Raw genomic sequence first — 18,863 nt, 5'->3', positions numbered from 1 at the left:
GAAGCCTAGATTTAAATTGAAGTCTGTCCTACATCTGAACGTTATTCTTTAACTTTGCCACCATAGAAACTTAATACAGTTAGGTCAGTGGGCAATGCCACGGCAGCCATCACCTTATTGAAGTGTGGTTTCAAACATACTCTGTCAGTGAGGGCGCATGCCTTTGCCCTTTGGCGGGCACGTTTCACCTGCCTCTCCTTGTTCCGCAGCTTGTCTGAAAACCAGTCCTTGCTGAGGATGCCCCCTTGGGAGAATATTTGGCTCGTGGGCTCCATCTGCCTGTCAATGTCGCTCCACTTCCTAATCCTCTACGTGGAACCCTTGCCAGTAAGCAGTGTGGGGAGCCCGGGCTGGGGCCTGTCTGCCTGTCCAGCAAGTTGGGGAGCTTGATGAGATTTCTTTGTACTTCAGCTTATTTTCCAGATCACACCTCTGAATTTGACCCAGTGGCTGATGGTGCTGAAAATCTCCTTGCCTGTGATTCTAATGGACGAAACCCTCAAGTTTGTGGCCCGCAACTACCTAGAACCTGGTAAAGAGTGTGTGCAGCCTGCCACCAAACCCTGCTCGTTTTCGGCATGCACCGATGGGATCTCCTGGCCCTTTGTGCTGCTCATAATGCCCCTGGTGATCTGGGTCTATAGCACAGACACTAACTTTAGTGATATGTTCTGGTCTTGACTGACAGTTTTGCATAAAGAAGATGTTTAACTTAATCAATTAATTTTTTTTATTGTTTAAAGCAACTGTCTATTTCTGCTGAATTTTCACATGAACATATTGGCTGGTGAAGGAAGTTTCATATTCTAGATTTTGTTTTGCTTTTTCTGACTCCAGTGGGGCAAGATTTTCCTTTTTTATACACATAATTAAAATGTCCATTGACATGTACAGAGAACTAACACTATTTTATGCAAATATTTTTTTGTAGATGAAAAAAAGCATGTACAGTGTTCTGTTTAATACTCATCCTTGTAAAAAAAAATAGTTGAGCCAGCAGACATTGTCAGCAAATTAATTGGCAGCAGATTTTAGGAAATGAATGTGTGTGGTTTTTTTCTAAAACTAAATAGCATGTATTGTGTCTTTTGCATGATCATCTGGATTTAATCTGAGATCACAGTCTAATTTTTATTCATAAGCCAATTTTTCTGCACTGAGCAGAGTACTGCTACCTCAGTCAGTATTTTTTGGTTTGCCACCCCCTTCACCCCTCAGCCCTGTGTTCACCTCCACCCCCACCCCCACCCCGCTCGGCTGCTTCTCCTGTAGGGTTTTGATGGTTCTGTTTACATCAGTCTTAACAAGAGGTATGCTTGTTCTCGCTTGTGCAGAAAACATTGTTCCAGATTCAATCGACTGGGTTCATGTCCCCTCACATAGTTTTTAAGGTTATTTATTTAAATGTCTAATGTATTTTATTGTAACAGACATTGTTTTGCCAACATTGCCTATTTCAGTGGCACTTCACAATCTAGTTTAAAAAGAAAAATAAAACATTTTAAATGGACAGAGAAAAATAACCGTCTTGTTTTTAACTATTAAGTGGCTTAGTTCTCTTAGATTCTTCCTAGCTCAGAATTATTTACTGTGCTCAAGGGGAAGAAGGATCCTGTTCTGCTGCATAGGTCGTTGTAGGTATTTTATTTTTGGTGTATAGGCACTAATTGTCATCTGTGATACATTTTTATGCAAGTTTCTGCTGGCCTGTTTTGGCCTGGTGTAGAGGACATAAGGGCGTGTGTGTGTGTGTGTGTGTTTTGTAAAATCTGTAAATAGCACATGACCAAATGAACATATTGTATAGAACTATTTTTATTTGAATGTGGCACTAACCACCACCATTGTTACTATGATAAATGTTTGCGCATGTTCGAGATCAGTCTTATCAACAGTGTATAAGTCATTAACAGTCCTAACTGTGGTGTTTTCCTCCAATGCCTTCCAACATCCATCAACTAACGTGAGTATTCCCTGGAATTTGGATGCTTTAGCCTAAAGGTGACTGCCACTAAGTGAGCTGGCTGTATAGACTGATGAGTCAGGCACCCTGAGAGGGGCAGGTACACGGACACCACCTGCGGGCTGGAGTGGCTGCTCCAGACCCTGCCACTGCCTTGGCCAGTGGCACAGCCAGGTGTCAGGGTGAACCTGGGGGAAGACAGAGTAGTTCTGCTTTGGTCAGACTGACAAACCTTCACAAACGCCGAGATGGGGATTCACAGAAAAACTTTTCAGTTTCTTTGATCTTTATTAGCAGCAAGGGCTGGTCCCGGAATCTTGCTACCTGGATCATTAAAAAGCAAAAAGCAAGTGAAAGCAAGTAACTGAACCAGTAAACTCCTGCATCATTTTGTTCTCCCCACCCGGCCACAGCACACGGCTTGCAGGATCTTAGTTCCTGAAATTGAAGTAGGGCTCCAGCAATGAGAGCAGAGTCCTAACCACTGGTTTACTGGGGAATTCCCTGGTTCATTTTTAAGTTGGTCATCTTTTTCCACCTTCTGGGTCACATCCTTTGTAGCGAAGACTTGTCTTTTCTCTCCAGGGTACGTTAAAGCAGTTACTGGACCATAGCTGAGCATTAGCCAAAGTGAAGGGCCTAGGCAGTACATATTCATGCTGGTAGCTCCCTCCACATGAAGCCCCCGGTGTTCTCGTGGGTACCTGAGGTCCCGGATACAGGGCCACCTGAATAACATGTAAATGCTGAGAGCATGAGGAAAGTTAACAGGTATCAAGCAGAACAGGGTGCTGCCAAGTTTGAGAGGTTTCCGTGTACGGGGGGTAGAAAGGGCACATGAAGACAGATTCTTAACGCAGAGTCCTGGTCTGGCTCCCTGAGGCCTCAGAGGAAAGGGAAGCTGGTTTGCTTGGCAGAGAATATAGGAGGTACATTTTGCCAACTTTAGCATTATGAACTGCAGAAAGAAACAAGTTGAGCAGATCAAATGCAAGGAGTGTCTTGGCTGCAAACCAAACCAGGATGTCTGAGCTTGTTGGGTGGGGTGCTATTCAATGGTCAACTTTTCCTGACTCAGTTCCTTGATTTATTGGCCTTTACAAAAGAAAGTGAATGGCATGGGTGGCTGCTGCCCTGTGGTTTCTCAGCTTCAGGCCTGTCCAGCCCACAGGTGGTTTGGGCACCCACTTCCCTCAACCCAGACAGCTGGGAGTGGGGGAGACCCGGTGCTACAGAGCCTTAGCTGCTCTGCTTCAGGCTTTGCCGCCAAAAACCACGTCTGCACTGGCACTTCCTCGGTAGCTGGTGCTGCTGTGGGCACACCCCTGGCCCCTGACTTGCGGGGAGCAGGAGTCCAACCATCCTCACCAGGTACCTGCAAGGAAGGCAGTGTCAGCCTCGCCCTTACTGCACATGGGCTCCCAGGCAGCTCCTGCCTGAAACTTGCTCCAGGCTCCTTCCTGTCAGCAAGTGGGCTGAAGGCCCATCCCCTCAGTGTTCTGTTTTTCGCCACCCCATACCCAGGCTGACCTCTTTCCTTTGCCCAGAAGATGGCACTCTTACATGTTCCCTAAATGGGGTGCCATGCCAGCAACTCCTTCTGCATCTACACAGAGCAGGTGGCACGCCGGGCAGGAGGACTGCACAAGCTCAGACACAAGCAGGGCAGCCGCCACCTTCCCTCACACGTGGCTGCTTCCACTTACCTCAGACTGGGGCTCAGACCCCTGAATGTCCATGTGGTGGGCAGACCTCAGGAATATCTGAGACCACAAGCCTTAGCTCAGTGTCTGCCAGGCCCACTGTGTTCACAGTGTGCATACAGCACATTGAAAAACCACCACCCAGCAGTTAACAATTGAGGGTAATCTGCAGCCTTTTTTCTTGAAAGGGAACAGTGATAAGCAGTTCCCCTTCTACGACTGGGCCTGGCTGGGCCTGCAGCCCAGAGGCTGGTCCCAAGGGAAGGAAGGGATGGGAGCTAGAGACTTGGCGCTGATTACCATAGTGCTCACTCTGCTTGGCCTTCCTCACCCCCTGCACTGCTAACCAAGGACTTTCTCAACTTCTATTAAACTTGAAGCGATTAAGTGTCTGCCTGGTGGGATACTCTGTAGCCAAATGACAGGAGGGACCTGTGAGTTAATCAGAAATGCTGGTCAGAAATCTTAAAAGATCAAACTGAACATTCCTTTTCATCTGTCACTATTAATCCCAGTCTTAAATTAGTTATTCTAACATTTCCTCCCCATATTTCATAAAGCTGATTTCCTCTCTCTTTCCTTTTCAGCAATACTGGAGTAACCGCTTCCTAAACCATTTTGCAGAAATTTAAGGGTGTTCGGTTGCGTGCATGTGCGTTTTTTAGCAACACATCTACCAGCCCTCTGCATGATTGATGTTGGGGGGAAAAGAAAATTAGAAAAAAGTCCCCAACTTGTTGTGTATTATGTGGAGGAAATGTGTATTACCAGTGGGGTTTTAGCTTTTGAATCAAAATAGTAACAAATGTACAATTTAACTTAATGAATCAGAAAGCCTCTCCAGAGAAGTCTGGTTTCTTTGCTGCAAGAAGAATGAGGTTCTGAAACCTTATCCAAGAACTTAGAAGCCATCAGCCAAGTCTCCGTATTTCTCTGTGCAAAATATCATAGCTTAAATAAATGTACAATATTCAATTGTAATGCATGCCTTCAGTTGTAAGTAGCCAGATTTCTCTATGGTGTCATTGAAACATGCTACTTTTTAATTGGCCCTGTACAGTTTGCTTATTTATAAATTTATTGAAAACACTACAGGTGTTGAATGGTTAAAAATGTAGGCTTCCAGTTCATAACTTCAGTTATTTTCCTGAGTGTGCAAACAGCTATTTTGCACTGTATTAAATGTAACTTATTTAATGAAATCAGAAGCAGTAGACAGATGTTGGTGCAATATGAATTATTGTGATGCATTTATATCAATAAAATGCTAAATGTCAGTTTATCACAACGCATGTTTGACTTTAGACTGTAAATAGAGATCAGTTTATTTCTGTGCTGGTAACAAGCATTGCACAGACATGGTTTCAGGTAAATAAATCTATTCTACGATAAGTTTGCAGCGTGGTGTGGACTGTTCTGCGGGAGGCGCAGGTGGGTGGTGTGCACTGAGGGCCTCTGGCCCTGGCACCTGAGCAGTTGTGCCCTTGGGCAGACAAAAGGGACAGGAAGTTCCTGTTGACACTCTGCCAGGAGGAGCGCAGAGGGGTAGAAGGTTTGCTTGTGTGACATGAGAGCTATAAAACATTCCTGCCCTGGTTCTACTGTCTCAAGTATGAGGAAGCATGTGTGTCATCAGTGGGGTTTTCAGAGATAATTAACATGATTTAAAAGCTGTCAGCAGCTTGGGAACTATAGTGATGGAGAGATGCTTGTAATACTCATATCAAAATTAAAATTCTGTACATTCCCACTAGATACAGAAAAGAACTAAGTAACTCAGCTATACTGATTTTTTAAGTAACTGAAATTAACCCTACATATATGGGGGGAAAAGACTTTTGGAGGGGTGAGGGGGAATATTTGACTTAACATCTACTTTGATGTCCCAGAAGTGTTGGCTTCCAGAATCACACTCACCATCTACCATTCCACAACTTAGTGCTGGTCTGGCGAGTCACCACAGTCAGACAAAAGAAGGGGAAATAAATGCCTAGGGGCAAACAAAAGGGAGCAGTGGTCATCCTGGATCAATGAGAACCCCTCACGTTTAGGAATGTATGAATGTACACAAGTCATGCATTTTGATACTAGACTGATTCTAATAAAAATGATTAAAAAATGTAAGAATAACATGGAAGCAGTACCAAACCTCAGCAATAAACCTATAATCATTAAATGCATTATCTGAGAAAGGTGGCATCTTTAGCTTAGTATGTGAAAGCTGGCCTATCCATTTTGTCTGCTTATTCTGGGGGAAAAAGGACCATGTCTCCCTTATGCTCAAATGAATCAAAAGATTTGAAAAACTAAGTTATACCCCCAAAGAAAAATGGCCAAGTGATATAAACAAAAGAATTTATATAAATTCACAGATGGGTCTTCTAATACCAAGGATGGGGAGACTGGGCCATCCTTATATTGTAGAGCAATTTGGTAAATTTACAGATGCTGTTAACATATAACCTGGCAGGTCCTTACCTTAGAGAATTCCTCACAAGTGCTGGAAGAGCCATACTAGGATGTTTCTAAAAGCACTGGAAATGACCTAAATGACCAACAATAGGAAAATGAGTAAGTATACTTGAGATATGTTGAGATCACTGCATCAATGAAACTGAATAAACCAGGCATCAAGAGCTAATATCAAGTACAGTTTATATTAAGTTTAAGATACACAAAACAAAAACCATGTCAGTCTATTTTTATTGACCACGCTGCCCAGCATGCAGGATCTTAGTTTCCCAACCAGGGATCAAACCTGTGTCCCCTGCATTGGAAGCACAGCCTTAACCACTGAACCACCAGGTAAGTCCATAGCCATGTCAAACTCCTTATGCTAAGGCATGTGCACTAGCTTCCCTGATGATAAAGTCCAGAGCACAGAAAGCTAAACAGCCAGGTGGCGGATTCACTCAGTGCAAGCTTCTCACCTTTGTGGACCGGAACAGATCAGTTACAAGTTCAAAGGCATCAGCCACAGGGACAGGAAGTGAGGAGTCAGTGGTTCCAAGAGGGAGGGGGAGCAGTTCCATTTAAGTAATGCTTGGATGTTATATATGGAGGGGTTCATTATGCCTGTCTGCAAGTCCAAGTTTTTTGTTTTAATACAAAAGTACCAAGAAGGAGGGGGAAAAAAAAAACAGGAAAAAAATGGAAATGAAAAGCATAACACAAAATCCCAGATGAGTGATAAACTGATCACATAAAAATGTAAACTTTTGGGGGTAGAATATACCTCTCGAGTTAATTGTTGAGTCACTAAGTCATGTCTGACTCTGACCTCCATGGACTGCAGCCCGCCAGGCTCCTCTGTCCATGGGGTTTTCCAGGCAAGAATACTGGAGTGGGTAGCCATTTCTTTCTCTGGGGGATCTTCCTGACCTAGGGATCAACCCACATCTCCTGCACTGGCAGGAGGATTCTTTTCCACTGAGCCACCAGGGAAGTCCCTCTCACATGATTAGCAAAGATCAAACTTTGATGCTCTCTCTTCTGCAGCTGGCGTTAGGAAGCAGCTCATGCTGATCGTAAAAATATAAATTGACCCAACATCAAGAGGGCAGTTTGACAATATAACATTTTTAAGGGCTTCCCAGGTGGTGCTAGTGGTCAAGAACCTGCCTGCCAATGCAGGAGACGTAAGAGATGCAGGTTTGACCCCTGAGTTGGGAAGATCCCCTGGAGGAGGACATGGCAACCCACTCCAGTATTGCCTGGAGAATCCCATGGATAGAAGGGCCTGGTGGACTACAGTTCACAGGGTCACAAAGAGTCGGACACAACTGAAGCAACATAACAAGGACATGCTCAATGACATGTTTAAACACCCATACCCTTTGACCAACCAAGCACTTCACCTTGGTGAAATCCTCCCACATGTTCACAGACACAATCCTGCTGCACTATTGTTAGCAAAAGATGGGAAATAACCTGCATGCCTATCAACAAGTTAGCTGTTAGCCATGGAATATCACACAGCCTTCAGAAAACCCAGGGTTAGATCTATGAGTCAACAAGGAATGATATCCAATATATATTGTTCGCCCAATGAATATTTAAGTGCAGGTTCATCCATGTTGTTGCAAATGGCAAAATTTCATTCTTATGACTGAGTAATGTTCCATTGTTATATTCCATATCTTGATCCATTTATCTACTGATGGATACGTGGGTTGCTTCCATGTTTTTATATGTAACATCCCACAGCAAAATATACACTCGAGTACATATGGAACATTCTCCAGGATAATCATAAACCAAGGGTTGCTGGTAAATCATGTCCGACTTTGCAACCCCATGGACTGTAGCCCACCACGCTCCTCTGTCCATGGGATTCTCCAGGAAAGAATACTGGAGTGGGTAGCTGTTTCTTTCCTTCTCCAGGGGATCTTCCCAACCCAGGGATCAAACCCAGTCTCCCACATTACAGGCAGATTCTTTACCATCTGAGCCACCAGCGAAGCCCCGAAATTTAAGAAAACTGAAATTATAGCAAGTATCTCTTCTGACCCACAATGCTATGAGACTAGAAATCAACTATAAGCAGGGGGCGGGGGGGGACCAGCAAAAGAAATACATGGAGACTAATGTTCTCAAAATGTTCAAAATCCTTCAAGCTAGGCTTCAACATTAAGTGAAGCAAGAACTTCCAGATGTACAAGCTGGATTTAGAAAAGGCAGAGGAACCGGAGATCAAATTGCCAACATTTGTTGGAAAAGCGAGAGAATTCCAGAAAAACAAATGCTTCACTGACTATGCAAAAGCCTTTGACTGTGTAGATCACAACAAATTGTGGAAAATCCTTAAAAATATGGGAATACCGGAACACCTTATCTGACTCCTGAGAAACCTGTATACAAGTCAAGAAGCAACAGAACTGGACATGGAACAATGGACTGGTTAAAGATTGGGAAAGGAGTATGTCAAGGCTATACATTGTCACCAGCTTATATGCAGGGTACATCATGCATAATGCCGAGCTAGATGAATCACAAGCCGGAATCAAGATTGATGGGAGAAATATTCAACAACCTCAGATAGGCAAATACCACCACTCTAATGGCAGAAAGCAAAGAGGAACTAAAGAACCTCTTGAGGAAGGTGAAAGTGGAGAGTGAAATGGCTGGCTTAAAACTCAACATTCAAAACACTAAGATCATGGATCTGGTCCCATTACTTCATGGCTATTAGATGGAGGAAAAATGGAAACTGGCAGATTTTCTTGGGCTCCAGAATCACTGCAGATGGTGACTGCAGACATGAAATTAAAACACACTCCTTGGAAGAAAAGCTATGACAAACCTAGATAGCATATTAAAAAGTAGAGACATTACTTTGCTGACAAAGGTCCATCTAAGTCAAAGCTATGGCTTTTCCAGTAGTCACGTACAGATGTGAGTTGGACCATAAAGCAAGCTGAGTGCCAAAGAACTGATGCTTTCGAACTGTGGTGTTGGAGAAGACTACTTTAGAGTCCCTTGGACTGCAAGGAGATCAAACCAGTCAATCCTAAGGGAAATCAGTCTTGAATATTCATTGAAAGGACTGATCTTGAAGCTCCTGAAGTAGCTGACTCTAGGACTGAGGCAGAAAATGAACAAGTGCCTGGAGAACACTGGAGTTCGAGATAGTAAGGAAGTGCTCAAAAACAATGATCAGAGAAAGATGAAGTTATATCAAAGGGACACAGAAGCCAAGTGAAGCAGCTTTGAATGGCCAAAGCCAGAACAATTAGAATAACAAAGTGGTATTGGATTATAACCCAAAGTATGAAATATCCGTAGTTCATACTGATATAAATAAATGGGAAAAAATGGAAACCTCCCATGTACAAGTCCAAGTAGTTTCTATAGAAAACCTGCCATCAAGGAGGTGAAGCATAAATCCCCATCCCTTAAGCATGTGCTTAAATCAAATAGTGACTTCATTCCAGTGTACATACAATGTAGACAGGGGAAAGAGTACCTCAGTGGACAAAGTTGGCAGACACTACCTCAGCTAAGTGATGTCATCTTGAGAGCATGTATCCTTGGTATGAAGAAAATGGCATGTGGTCTTTCTCCCAAAACACATAACCTCAGTCTAGTCAAAGGGAAAACATCTGACAAGTCCCAGAAGACATTCTGTAAAATCCCTGACCAATGCTCCTCAAAACTATTGAGGTCATCAGAAACAAGGAAAGTCTGAGAAACTTTCACAGCCAAGAGAAGCCTACGAACACATGATGACTAAATGCAATATGGTATCCTGAATGGGATCCTGGGACAGAAATAGGGAAACTAAGGAAATCTGAATAAACTATGGACTTTAGTTAATATACGTATTATGATTAATGTACCATATTGTTGTAAAATGTTAATAATGGGAAACTAGGTCTGGGGTTATGAGAACACTGTACCATCTGCTTAATTTTTCATAAATCTAAAAGCATTCTAAAAGTTTATTTTAAAAATGCTGGGATATTTATTTGGGTATAATTTTAATAATTTTATTTTTCTTCCAATTCTATTCAGATGGAATTTACATACATATATTAAGGTGTATAATAATTTAACTTATCTACATCATGAAATGATTACCACAATAAATTTAGTGAATATCATTTAGATAAAACATTAAATAGAAAAAAAATTTTTTCCTTGTGGTAAGAACTGAGGATTTACTCTTAACTTACATATATCATACAGCAGTGTTGTCACATTGTACATTACATCCCTGGGACTTACTTATAAGTAGAAGTTTGTACCTTTTGACTACCTACAACCAATCACTAAGATCACGGCATCCAATCCCATCACTTCATGGCAAACAGAAGGGGAAAAAATGGAAGCAGTGACAGTTTTTATTTTCTTGGGCTCCAAAATCACTGCAGACAGTGACTGCAGCCATGAAATTAAAAGAGGCTTGCTCCTTGGAAGGAAAGCTATGACAAACCTAGACAACGCATTAAAAAGCAGAGACATCACTTTGCTGACAAAGGTCCATAATAGTCAAAACTACGGTTTTTCCAGTAGTCATGTACAGCTTTGAGAGCTGGACCATAAAGAAGGCCGAGTGTCAAAGAATTGATGCTTTCCAATTGTAGTGCTCGAGAAGACTCTTAAGAGTCCCTTGGGAAGAAAAAAAAAGTGCCTTGGACAGCAAGGAGATGAAACCAGTCGATACTAAAGGAAATCAACCCTTTTCACTGGAAGGACTGATGCTGAAGCTCCAACTCTGGCCACCTGATGTGAAGAGTTGACTCATTGGAAAAGACCCTGATGCTGGGAAAGATTGAAGGGAAAAGGAGAAGGGGGCGGAGGATGAGACAGTTAAAAAGCATCACCAATTCAGTGGACACGAATTTCAGCAAACTCCAGGAGATAGTGAAGGACAGTGGGGCCCTGGCGTGCTGCAGTCCATGGGATCACAGAGAAGAGGACACAACTTAGCAACTGAACAACAGTCCAATCACACCAATCCTCATCCTTCACCTCTGGTAACCACAAATCTGATCTTTTTCTCTGTGACTTTGTTTTTTAAGTACAATTGACCCAAAACACTTCATTAGTTCTTGGTACACAACATAGTGATTTAGTATTTCTATGTATTTCAAAAGGATCACCACGATTAGTTATCATCTGTCACTACACAGAGATTATATTAGTATTGACCATATTCCTCACACTGTATACTTCATACCCGTGACTCATTATTTTGTAACTGTAAGTTTATACCTCTTAATCTCCCTCACCTATTCTCTCCTCACAACACATCCATCCCCTCTCGCAATCACGTTTGTCTCTTTGACTCTGTTCTCCTTACGTTTCTTCATTTGTTTTTCAGATTTCACATGTAAGTGAAACTATACTGTATTTGTCTTTCTCTGCCTTACTTCACTTAGCATAATAGCCGCTAGATCCATCCATATTGTTGCAAATGGCAAGATTTCATTCTTTTTGATGGCTGAACATACACACACACACACACACACATATATATACACACACCACATTTTTATCCATTCATCCACTGTAAAGCTGGTTTCATGATTTTGTGTGTGGCCTATAACAGTGGAGTCTCTTATTTCCCACAGCCCTCTGACTCTCCCAAAAGTAAGTCCCACTGATCTTCAAAGCCAGATGTTTTGGAGATTCACTTTCCTAATGTGGGATCCCTGGGCTAGGGAGCCTGATGTGGGCTCAGACCCCTTCCTCCTTGGGAGAAATGTCTCTATCTGTGATTGTCCTCCCATATGTGGTTCTGTAAGTCTTGACTGTACTGCGTCTCAACCGTTCCTACCTGTCTCATGGTTCCTTCTTTTTATCTTTAATTGTAGATCTTTTCTGCCATTCTTCAGGTCATTCCCAGCAATAGCTGCTATGTAAACAGTTGTAGTTTTGGTGTGCCCATGAGAGGAGATGAGCTCAGGGTCTTCCTATTCTACCATGTTGGCCACTCCTCAAACTTTAAAAAGAATCCTCATAGAAGAATCAAAGAACTGTAAGACAGTCCTGAATTTCCAGGCAAAAATCTAAGAGAAAGCAAAAGAGATAACAGAATACCCACTAGGAGAAAATTTTACCTTTTTCTCTTGGTGGCATCTACCTATGCAAATAAACTGAGCCGTGAGAGCAAGCAGGGACTCTGAGGGCTCACACAGTGAAACAGAGAAAGTCGAGTCCAGGGCCCACCAAGAGTGAAGTCTCAAAGGACATTAAGCTGTGACCCCTGAAGGGCTAACATCTCAGGGTATAAGCAAACCTTCCCCTAAACTCAAAGGACTGTATGCAGCATTGCCTTGGTGCTCAGCAGAACCAAGAAAACATGTACACCCCTGAGAGAGTGTAAACACTCACTCTTGAGGATCTGTGGCCCAAACTCTATCCTGGCAGTGATCTATGAAACCTCAATGCATTTAGTCACAGGCAGTAATCCTAAGCACCAAGCAGAAATAAATGTAAATCCTATCATGTGGAAGGTACCTTCATTTTATGCCTTAGATAATTGCACAATTATTTTTCAAAGCAGCACACAGTAGAAAGCAACCAAGTACATAATAAAACAAGGTACCGTGAGAGCCTGCAGAAACGCACATCACAGATCCATCCAGACTTCACATATGGGAAGTATTAAATATGAAACAGTCACACTTACTTTGCTTAAATAAAAATAGATGAAAATCTGCAGGACACAGGAAGTTACTACAAGTGAACACAGCAGGGCTCCCCCAGAGGTCCAGTGGTTAAGAATCCACCTTGTAATGCAGGGGACATGAGTTTGACCCCTGACCGGGGAAGACCCCACATGCCACGTGGCAACGAACCCTGAGCACAGCTACTGAGCCTTTGCTCTGGAGTCCAAGAGCTGCCGCTACTGAAACCCATGTGCTGTAACTACTGAAGGCCACAGAAAGTCATTGTCCACGCTCAGCAACAAGAGAAACCACTGCAATGAGAAGCCTGAGCGCCCCAACTAGAGAACAGCCCCTGCTCTACACAACTAGAGAAACCCTGTGGGCAGCAACGAAGACCCAGTGCAGCCAAAAATAAATACATAAATATTTAAATATTTTAAAAAGAGTTTTTAAAAAGGTGTATACAGCAGAGGAAAATTACATGGAATCCTAGAAATGAAAAGTACAATCACCAAAATTAAAAACTTAATGGATGGACATGATATCAGGGTGGACACTGCAAAATAACAAAGCGAAAGACAGATGAGAAGAAAATACCCAGAGTGCAACAGAGAAAGGGGAAAAAAAGCTAGAAAATATAGAAGAAAGGTTAAAATACCTGGAAGATAGACTAAGAAAGGTGACAAAGTCAAATGCACATTTTACCAGTCTCAGAAGAAGAGCCTGAGAGAGACATTTAAAGACAGAATGGCTGAGGATTTTCTAGAACTGGTAATCCATAGATGCGAGAATCCCAACAAATTCCCCAAAGGGTAAATAACAAAAAACCCAGCCCGAGAAATAGTATACTGAACTGTAGAGAACCAAAGACAGAGAAAATCCTAAAAGCAATGGTGGGGTGGGGGATGGGAGCTCGGGGAGAAGCACTACCTTTAAGGAGTGACAGCCCACTGCTGACTTCTCAACAGCTAGTGGAGGCCAGAAAACAGTGAGATGACAGCCACATGTGCTGAAATTACTGGCAACCTAGAATTCTAAACCTGAAGAAAATATACAGTAATTAAAGAATCAAAGTCAAATAAAGATATTTTCAGACAGAGTTCTTCACCAGCAGACTCACACCAAGTGAAACTCTTGATGGGGGCAGGGATAAGCAGCACAGGCCTCTGTCACCCAGGTGGATGGCAAAGTTACTGGCTAGCTCCAGAGGTAGATACTTGCTAAACACTAAATGACAGAAATAGAGGTAAGACTAACCAAAATCAGTAGAAATTATAAAATATGTTTTTAAGTCTGGGAACTAATCAAAAGTCTTTTAATTCAGGACTAAGAGTACAAAAAGTTTAATATTTATATCTCTTTGATATTTATACATTTGACCTATTAAGAAAAATCCCACTGAATATGCAAAGTTTACTTTTTAAAATATACTCTACTGATGTATCATGCAAGTACAAAAAGAGGGGTAGTAGTGTATACACAAACTCAGGCAATTTCAAATTATTTCTGAAAAAATACACAAAGAACTAGTAATTATGATTGCTTCTGAGAAGGGAATTAGGAGAAGAAAGAGGATGGGGAAGTTTCACCTTACGCCCTTTTGAAAATTATGAATCTAACTTAAGAAATGTATCAGACTGTCTGCCCTCTTAGCGCAGTAGGCAGCGCGTCAGTCTCATAATCTGAAGAAATATGTCAGACTATCTAATATTAACAATTAAATGGAATGGATACATGTATATGTATGGAGGAGTCCCCTCACTGTTCACCTGAAACCATCACATTTTTAGTCACCTATACCCCAATAGAAAATGTTTTTGGTGTCAAAAAAATAAATTGAAAAAAAATTTCATGGAAGTACAAAGAACTAAGAATAGCCACAACACTGGCTAAGAATAAGATAGGAGGTCATGCTCTTCCAAATATCAATACTTTTTATAAAGCTGCAGTAAAATTAAGACAGTGAGGTATAGGCGCTGGGATAGGAAAAACTGACCAATGGTATGGAAAAGAGATCTTAAAAACAGAGGTGCTCCTCTATGAACATCTGATCTGCAACCCAGCTGGCATTATAGATCAGTGGAAAAACAAGTAACTTTTAAATAATATGTGGTTATCCACGTTTAAACATAAATTTTCAAAAATCAATAAAACTGGATCTCTATCTTGCACCGTGTATACTAGAGAATTTATCTTTGACCTTGCGATGAGGAAAGATTTCATAAGAATTAGAAAATATAACGACAGAGAGTTCCCTGGTAGCCTATTGGTTAGGACTCTGGACTTTCACTGCCATGGCCCAGGTTCAATCCCTGGTCAGGGAACTGAGATCTGGCAAGCTGCAGATCGTGACCAAAAAAGAAAAAAAAAACCCAATAACAGACACATAAAAAGAAAGAAAATACAACCTTGAAGAAAGAAAGAGTGGTAAATTAAGTACATTAAAATTAAGAACCTCTGTTAATCAAAAGATACTATTAAAGAGAATGAAAAGGCAAGTCACAAACTGGAAGAAGATGCAAATGCAACTAATATTCTAAATTATATCTAGAATATTTTTCACAAAGAACTTTTGTGGAAAATATAAACAATGCAATAGAAAAATAGGTCAAAAAAACTTTCAAAGAAGAGGAAGCAAAAATAATTCCTAAATATATGAAATGATGGTCAACCTTGTTACAGAAACTCGTGGGAATTCCCTGGTGGTCCAATAGTTAAGAATCTGCTTGCCAATACAAGGGATATGGATTCTATCCTTAGTTTGGGAACTAAGACCCCACATGCCCACAGGGCAACTAAGCCTGAGTACCGTAACTCCTGAGCCAGCACTCTAGAGCCCACGCTATACAGTAAGAGAAGCCACAACAGGAAGACCGAGCACCTCAACAAGAGAACAGCCCTGCTCGCTGCAACTAGAAAAAACCCGAGGGCAGCAAGGAAGGCCCAGCACAGCCAAAAATAAACATATTAAAAAAAAACAAAACAGAAACTTGTAAATTAAAATCACATTATCCTACTTCCAGGAGAAAATTATGGTTTGACAATATCAAATGCCAGTGAGGAACTGGGACAAAGGGCTGCAGGTGTGCTCATAAATTTGTACTTCTTGGAAAACATTTTTACCACATCTGGTAAAAGTGAACATGCACATATCCTACATATGTCAATTCTACCTCTGAGTATAACTCTATACAACTCTGTGCTTTTATGCACAGAATTACATATGAAAATATAACAAAGCAGCACTGCTTGAAAAAAACTAGAAATAACCAAAATGGCAGAATCCATCATTGGCAGAATTAATATGGGAGTGTTAGAGGCACACAGTGGAATATTATATAGCAATGAAAGTGAACATAGTATCCTACACAATGGACTTCCCAGGTGGCTCAGTGGTAAAGAATCTGCCTCAGTCCCTGGGGTTGGGAAGATCCTCTGGAATACAAAATGGCAACCCACTCAGTATTCTTGCCTGGAAAATCCCATGGTCAGAGGAGCCTGGCAGGCTACAGCCCAGGGGTCACAGAGAGTCAGACACAACTGAACACACAGAGCACATCCTGTACTGTGTCATGTACAGATGTGAGAGTTGGACCATAAAGAAGGCTGAGCGCTGAAGAACTGATGCTTTTGAATTGCGGTGCTGGAGAAGACTCTTGAGAGTCCCCTGGACTGCAAGGAAATCAAACCAGTCAATCCTAAAGGAAGTCAAACCTGAATATTCATTGGAAGGACTGATTCTGAACCTGAAGCTACAATATTTGAGAGCCGACTCACTGGAAAAAACCTCCATGCTGGGAAAGACTGAAAGCAAAAGAAGAGGGCAGCAGAGGATAAGATGGTTAGAAAGCATCACTGACTAAATGGATATGAATGTGAGCAAACTCTGGGAGCTAGTGAGGGACAGGGAAGCCTGGCATGCTGCAGTTATGGGGTTGCAAGGAATTGGACATGACTTAGCGACTGAACAACCACCAAAAAAAAACTAAGATTTTAGAAGGGAAAACTGTGTGCAGGGTATACGGGAATTTTCTGTACTACCCACTCAATTTCCCTATAAATCTAAAACTGTCCTAAAAACAATGTCTATTAATTAAAATATGAATTTATAGGAGTATTAATATGAATCAACTTAATAATGTTAAGTAAATGTATCATGGAAAAATATTAAAACATGACTTTTTAAGTTCAAGAGTAGCAAATAAATGTTATTTAGGATAAAAACAATAAAACTGAAAATAAAAACAATGGAAAAACAGTATTACAGGTGAGAAAAATGAGCTTTTTGTTCAAGGTTCACAGAACTTCTAGGGTGAGAAAGTATAGTACAAAAACAAGATATGGAATAGTGGTTACCTCTGGCAGGGCGAGCGGGGAGAAGAGGGCAAGAGGAGGGAGAGAATGGGATGTGATCAGGTTTGAGCACAAGGAGCCTTCTGAGACTGTTCTTATCCTGGATAAAGTATATATGTATGTTTCTACATCTTTTCTTCTATATGTATGTATGCTATATTTTAAATTTTTTATGCTTATTTAAAAAGAAAGGAAAACTTTACCTGGCCCTGGGCAGGCTCTAGCCCTAGTGTCCCGGCACAATTATTCTTCATGGGAAGCTGCTCTCCAAGATCTGGTTAGGGGTCTTCACACGGCCTTGTCCTCTGAGGTGGCTCCCCCTGGCCTCCCCTAAGCTGACAGAAGCTGCCTGCCTGATCAGCGCACTGCTGGCTAGAGTAGCTCCAGCTGGTGGTCATCTCTGTCCCTTCCTGTCAAACGGCATCAAGCTAAGCAAAGCGGCAGCATGGACTGGGGAGCAGTGGGGACCTGTGGGGGCTTTGGGGATCAGTTTGTTTTAGTCCATCAAGGATGGGGCTGACAGAGGCCTCTCTCAGGAAAGGTTCCTGCTTGCTACCATTCCTTCCCAATTCCTGGACAGAATCCTCACTGTTCTTGGGGATTGACAAGGGAGATAGGCCAGTGAGGAGAGTGGACTGAAGTCATAAGTGGATGATGATCCAAAAATTAAAAATAATTTCCCCAGGGCCACAGATCTACATAGGACTAGACCTGGCACTGAGAGATCAGGACAAATCTGTTGATCTTACACCAAAGGGGCACAGCCTGTGGGCCAGAAGGCAAAGACTCAAGTCCACAGGGATGCTGACCCCCAAAAGGACCAAAATTTAGCCTTGGGAGGCCAGACTTCTCCCACAAGACCCACCCCAAGATTCCAAAGCTAACAGCCCTACCACAAAACCCCACACACCAGATGATCCAGAGAGGGGTCCTAACCCCCTGAGAGATTAAGGGCCAGATAGCCATTGACCTGAGCCTTCTTCCTGGTGGTAGGGAGACATCCTCCCGTTGAGAGGCTCAGGCTTCCTACTGGGGAGAGTGGAATTCCTCTGAGGAGGCAATGAAAGGATGGAGGCTCAGAGAGGACACAAGTAGCCAGCAATCACCATCACACACTCACACACACACACAATAGGAGGCTCAGAGAGGACACAAGTAGCCAGCAATCACCATCACACACTCACACACACACACAACAGGAGGCTCAGAGAGGACACAAGTAGCCAGCAATCACCATCTCTCACACACACACACGATAGGAGGCTCAGAGAGGACACAATTAGCCAGAAATCACCATCACACACACACACACACACGATAGGAGGCTCAGAGAGGACACAAGTAGCCAGCGATCACCATCTCCAAAACACACACACACACACACGCGTACGTGATAAACCTTGTCAAGCAGTCTCCCTCAGTCCTAAAGTAGATATGACCTCAGTCCAGGAAACACCCTCCAACCCAGAGCCAGCAATGGCTGTCTCATGGGGGAAGGGGTCCCAACCCAAAGGCCTCAGCAGACCTCACCAGAGTCCCCCATAAGCTTCCACTCCAGCAAAGGGAAGTGAGATGAGAGTTTCAGAGACTGGTAAGCTCCTGGTTCACCCCTAACTTGCAGCCCATGGATGGACTCCCGACACAGACCGGGGCAGCTGGGACACACCAACCACAGACAGGGAGGCTGCAGGGCTGGCCTGAGCTTACAGATTCATGTCACAGAAAGAG

General features: G+C 42.5%; 1 protein-coding gene across 2 annotated transcripts in view; it reads left to right on the top strand.

Moving 5' to 3' along the window:
• The window catches only part of ATP2A2 (ATPase sarcoplasmic/endoplasmic reticulum Ca2+ transporting 2), a 57,631-nt gene extending 52,573 nt beyond the window's left edge, over window positions 1-5,058 (top strand). The window contains exons 19-21 of one of the 2 annotated variants that reach the window (XM_043901878.1): window positions 210-327; window positions 412-532; window positions 4,254-5,058. In XM_043901878.1, the coding sequence (XP_043757813.1) occupies window positions 210-327; window positions 412-532; window positions 4,254-4,267 (253 nt within the window). In that variant the 3' untranslated portion in view covers window positions 4,268-5,058. Of the gene's footprint in view, window positions 1-209; window positions 328-411; window positions 1,511-4,253 lie in introns of those variants that run through there. The other variant, XM_043901877.1, reaches the window with a different exon arrangement.
• Window positions 5,059-18,863: the final 13,805 nt, after the last annotated feature.

Source organism: Cervus elaphus, chromosome 5, assembly GCF_910594005.1.
Source record: "Cervus elaphus chromosome 5, mCerEla1.1, whole genome shotgun sequence".
NCBI lineage: Eukaryota > Metazoa > Chordata > Mammalia > Artiodactyla > Cervidae > Cervus > Cervus elaphus.
This window is presented reverse-complemented; position numbering and strand designations above follow the sequence as displayed.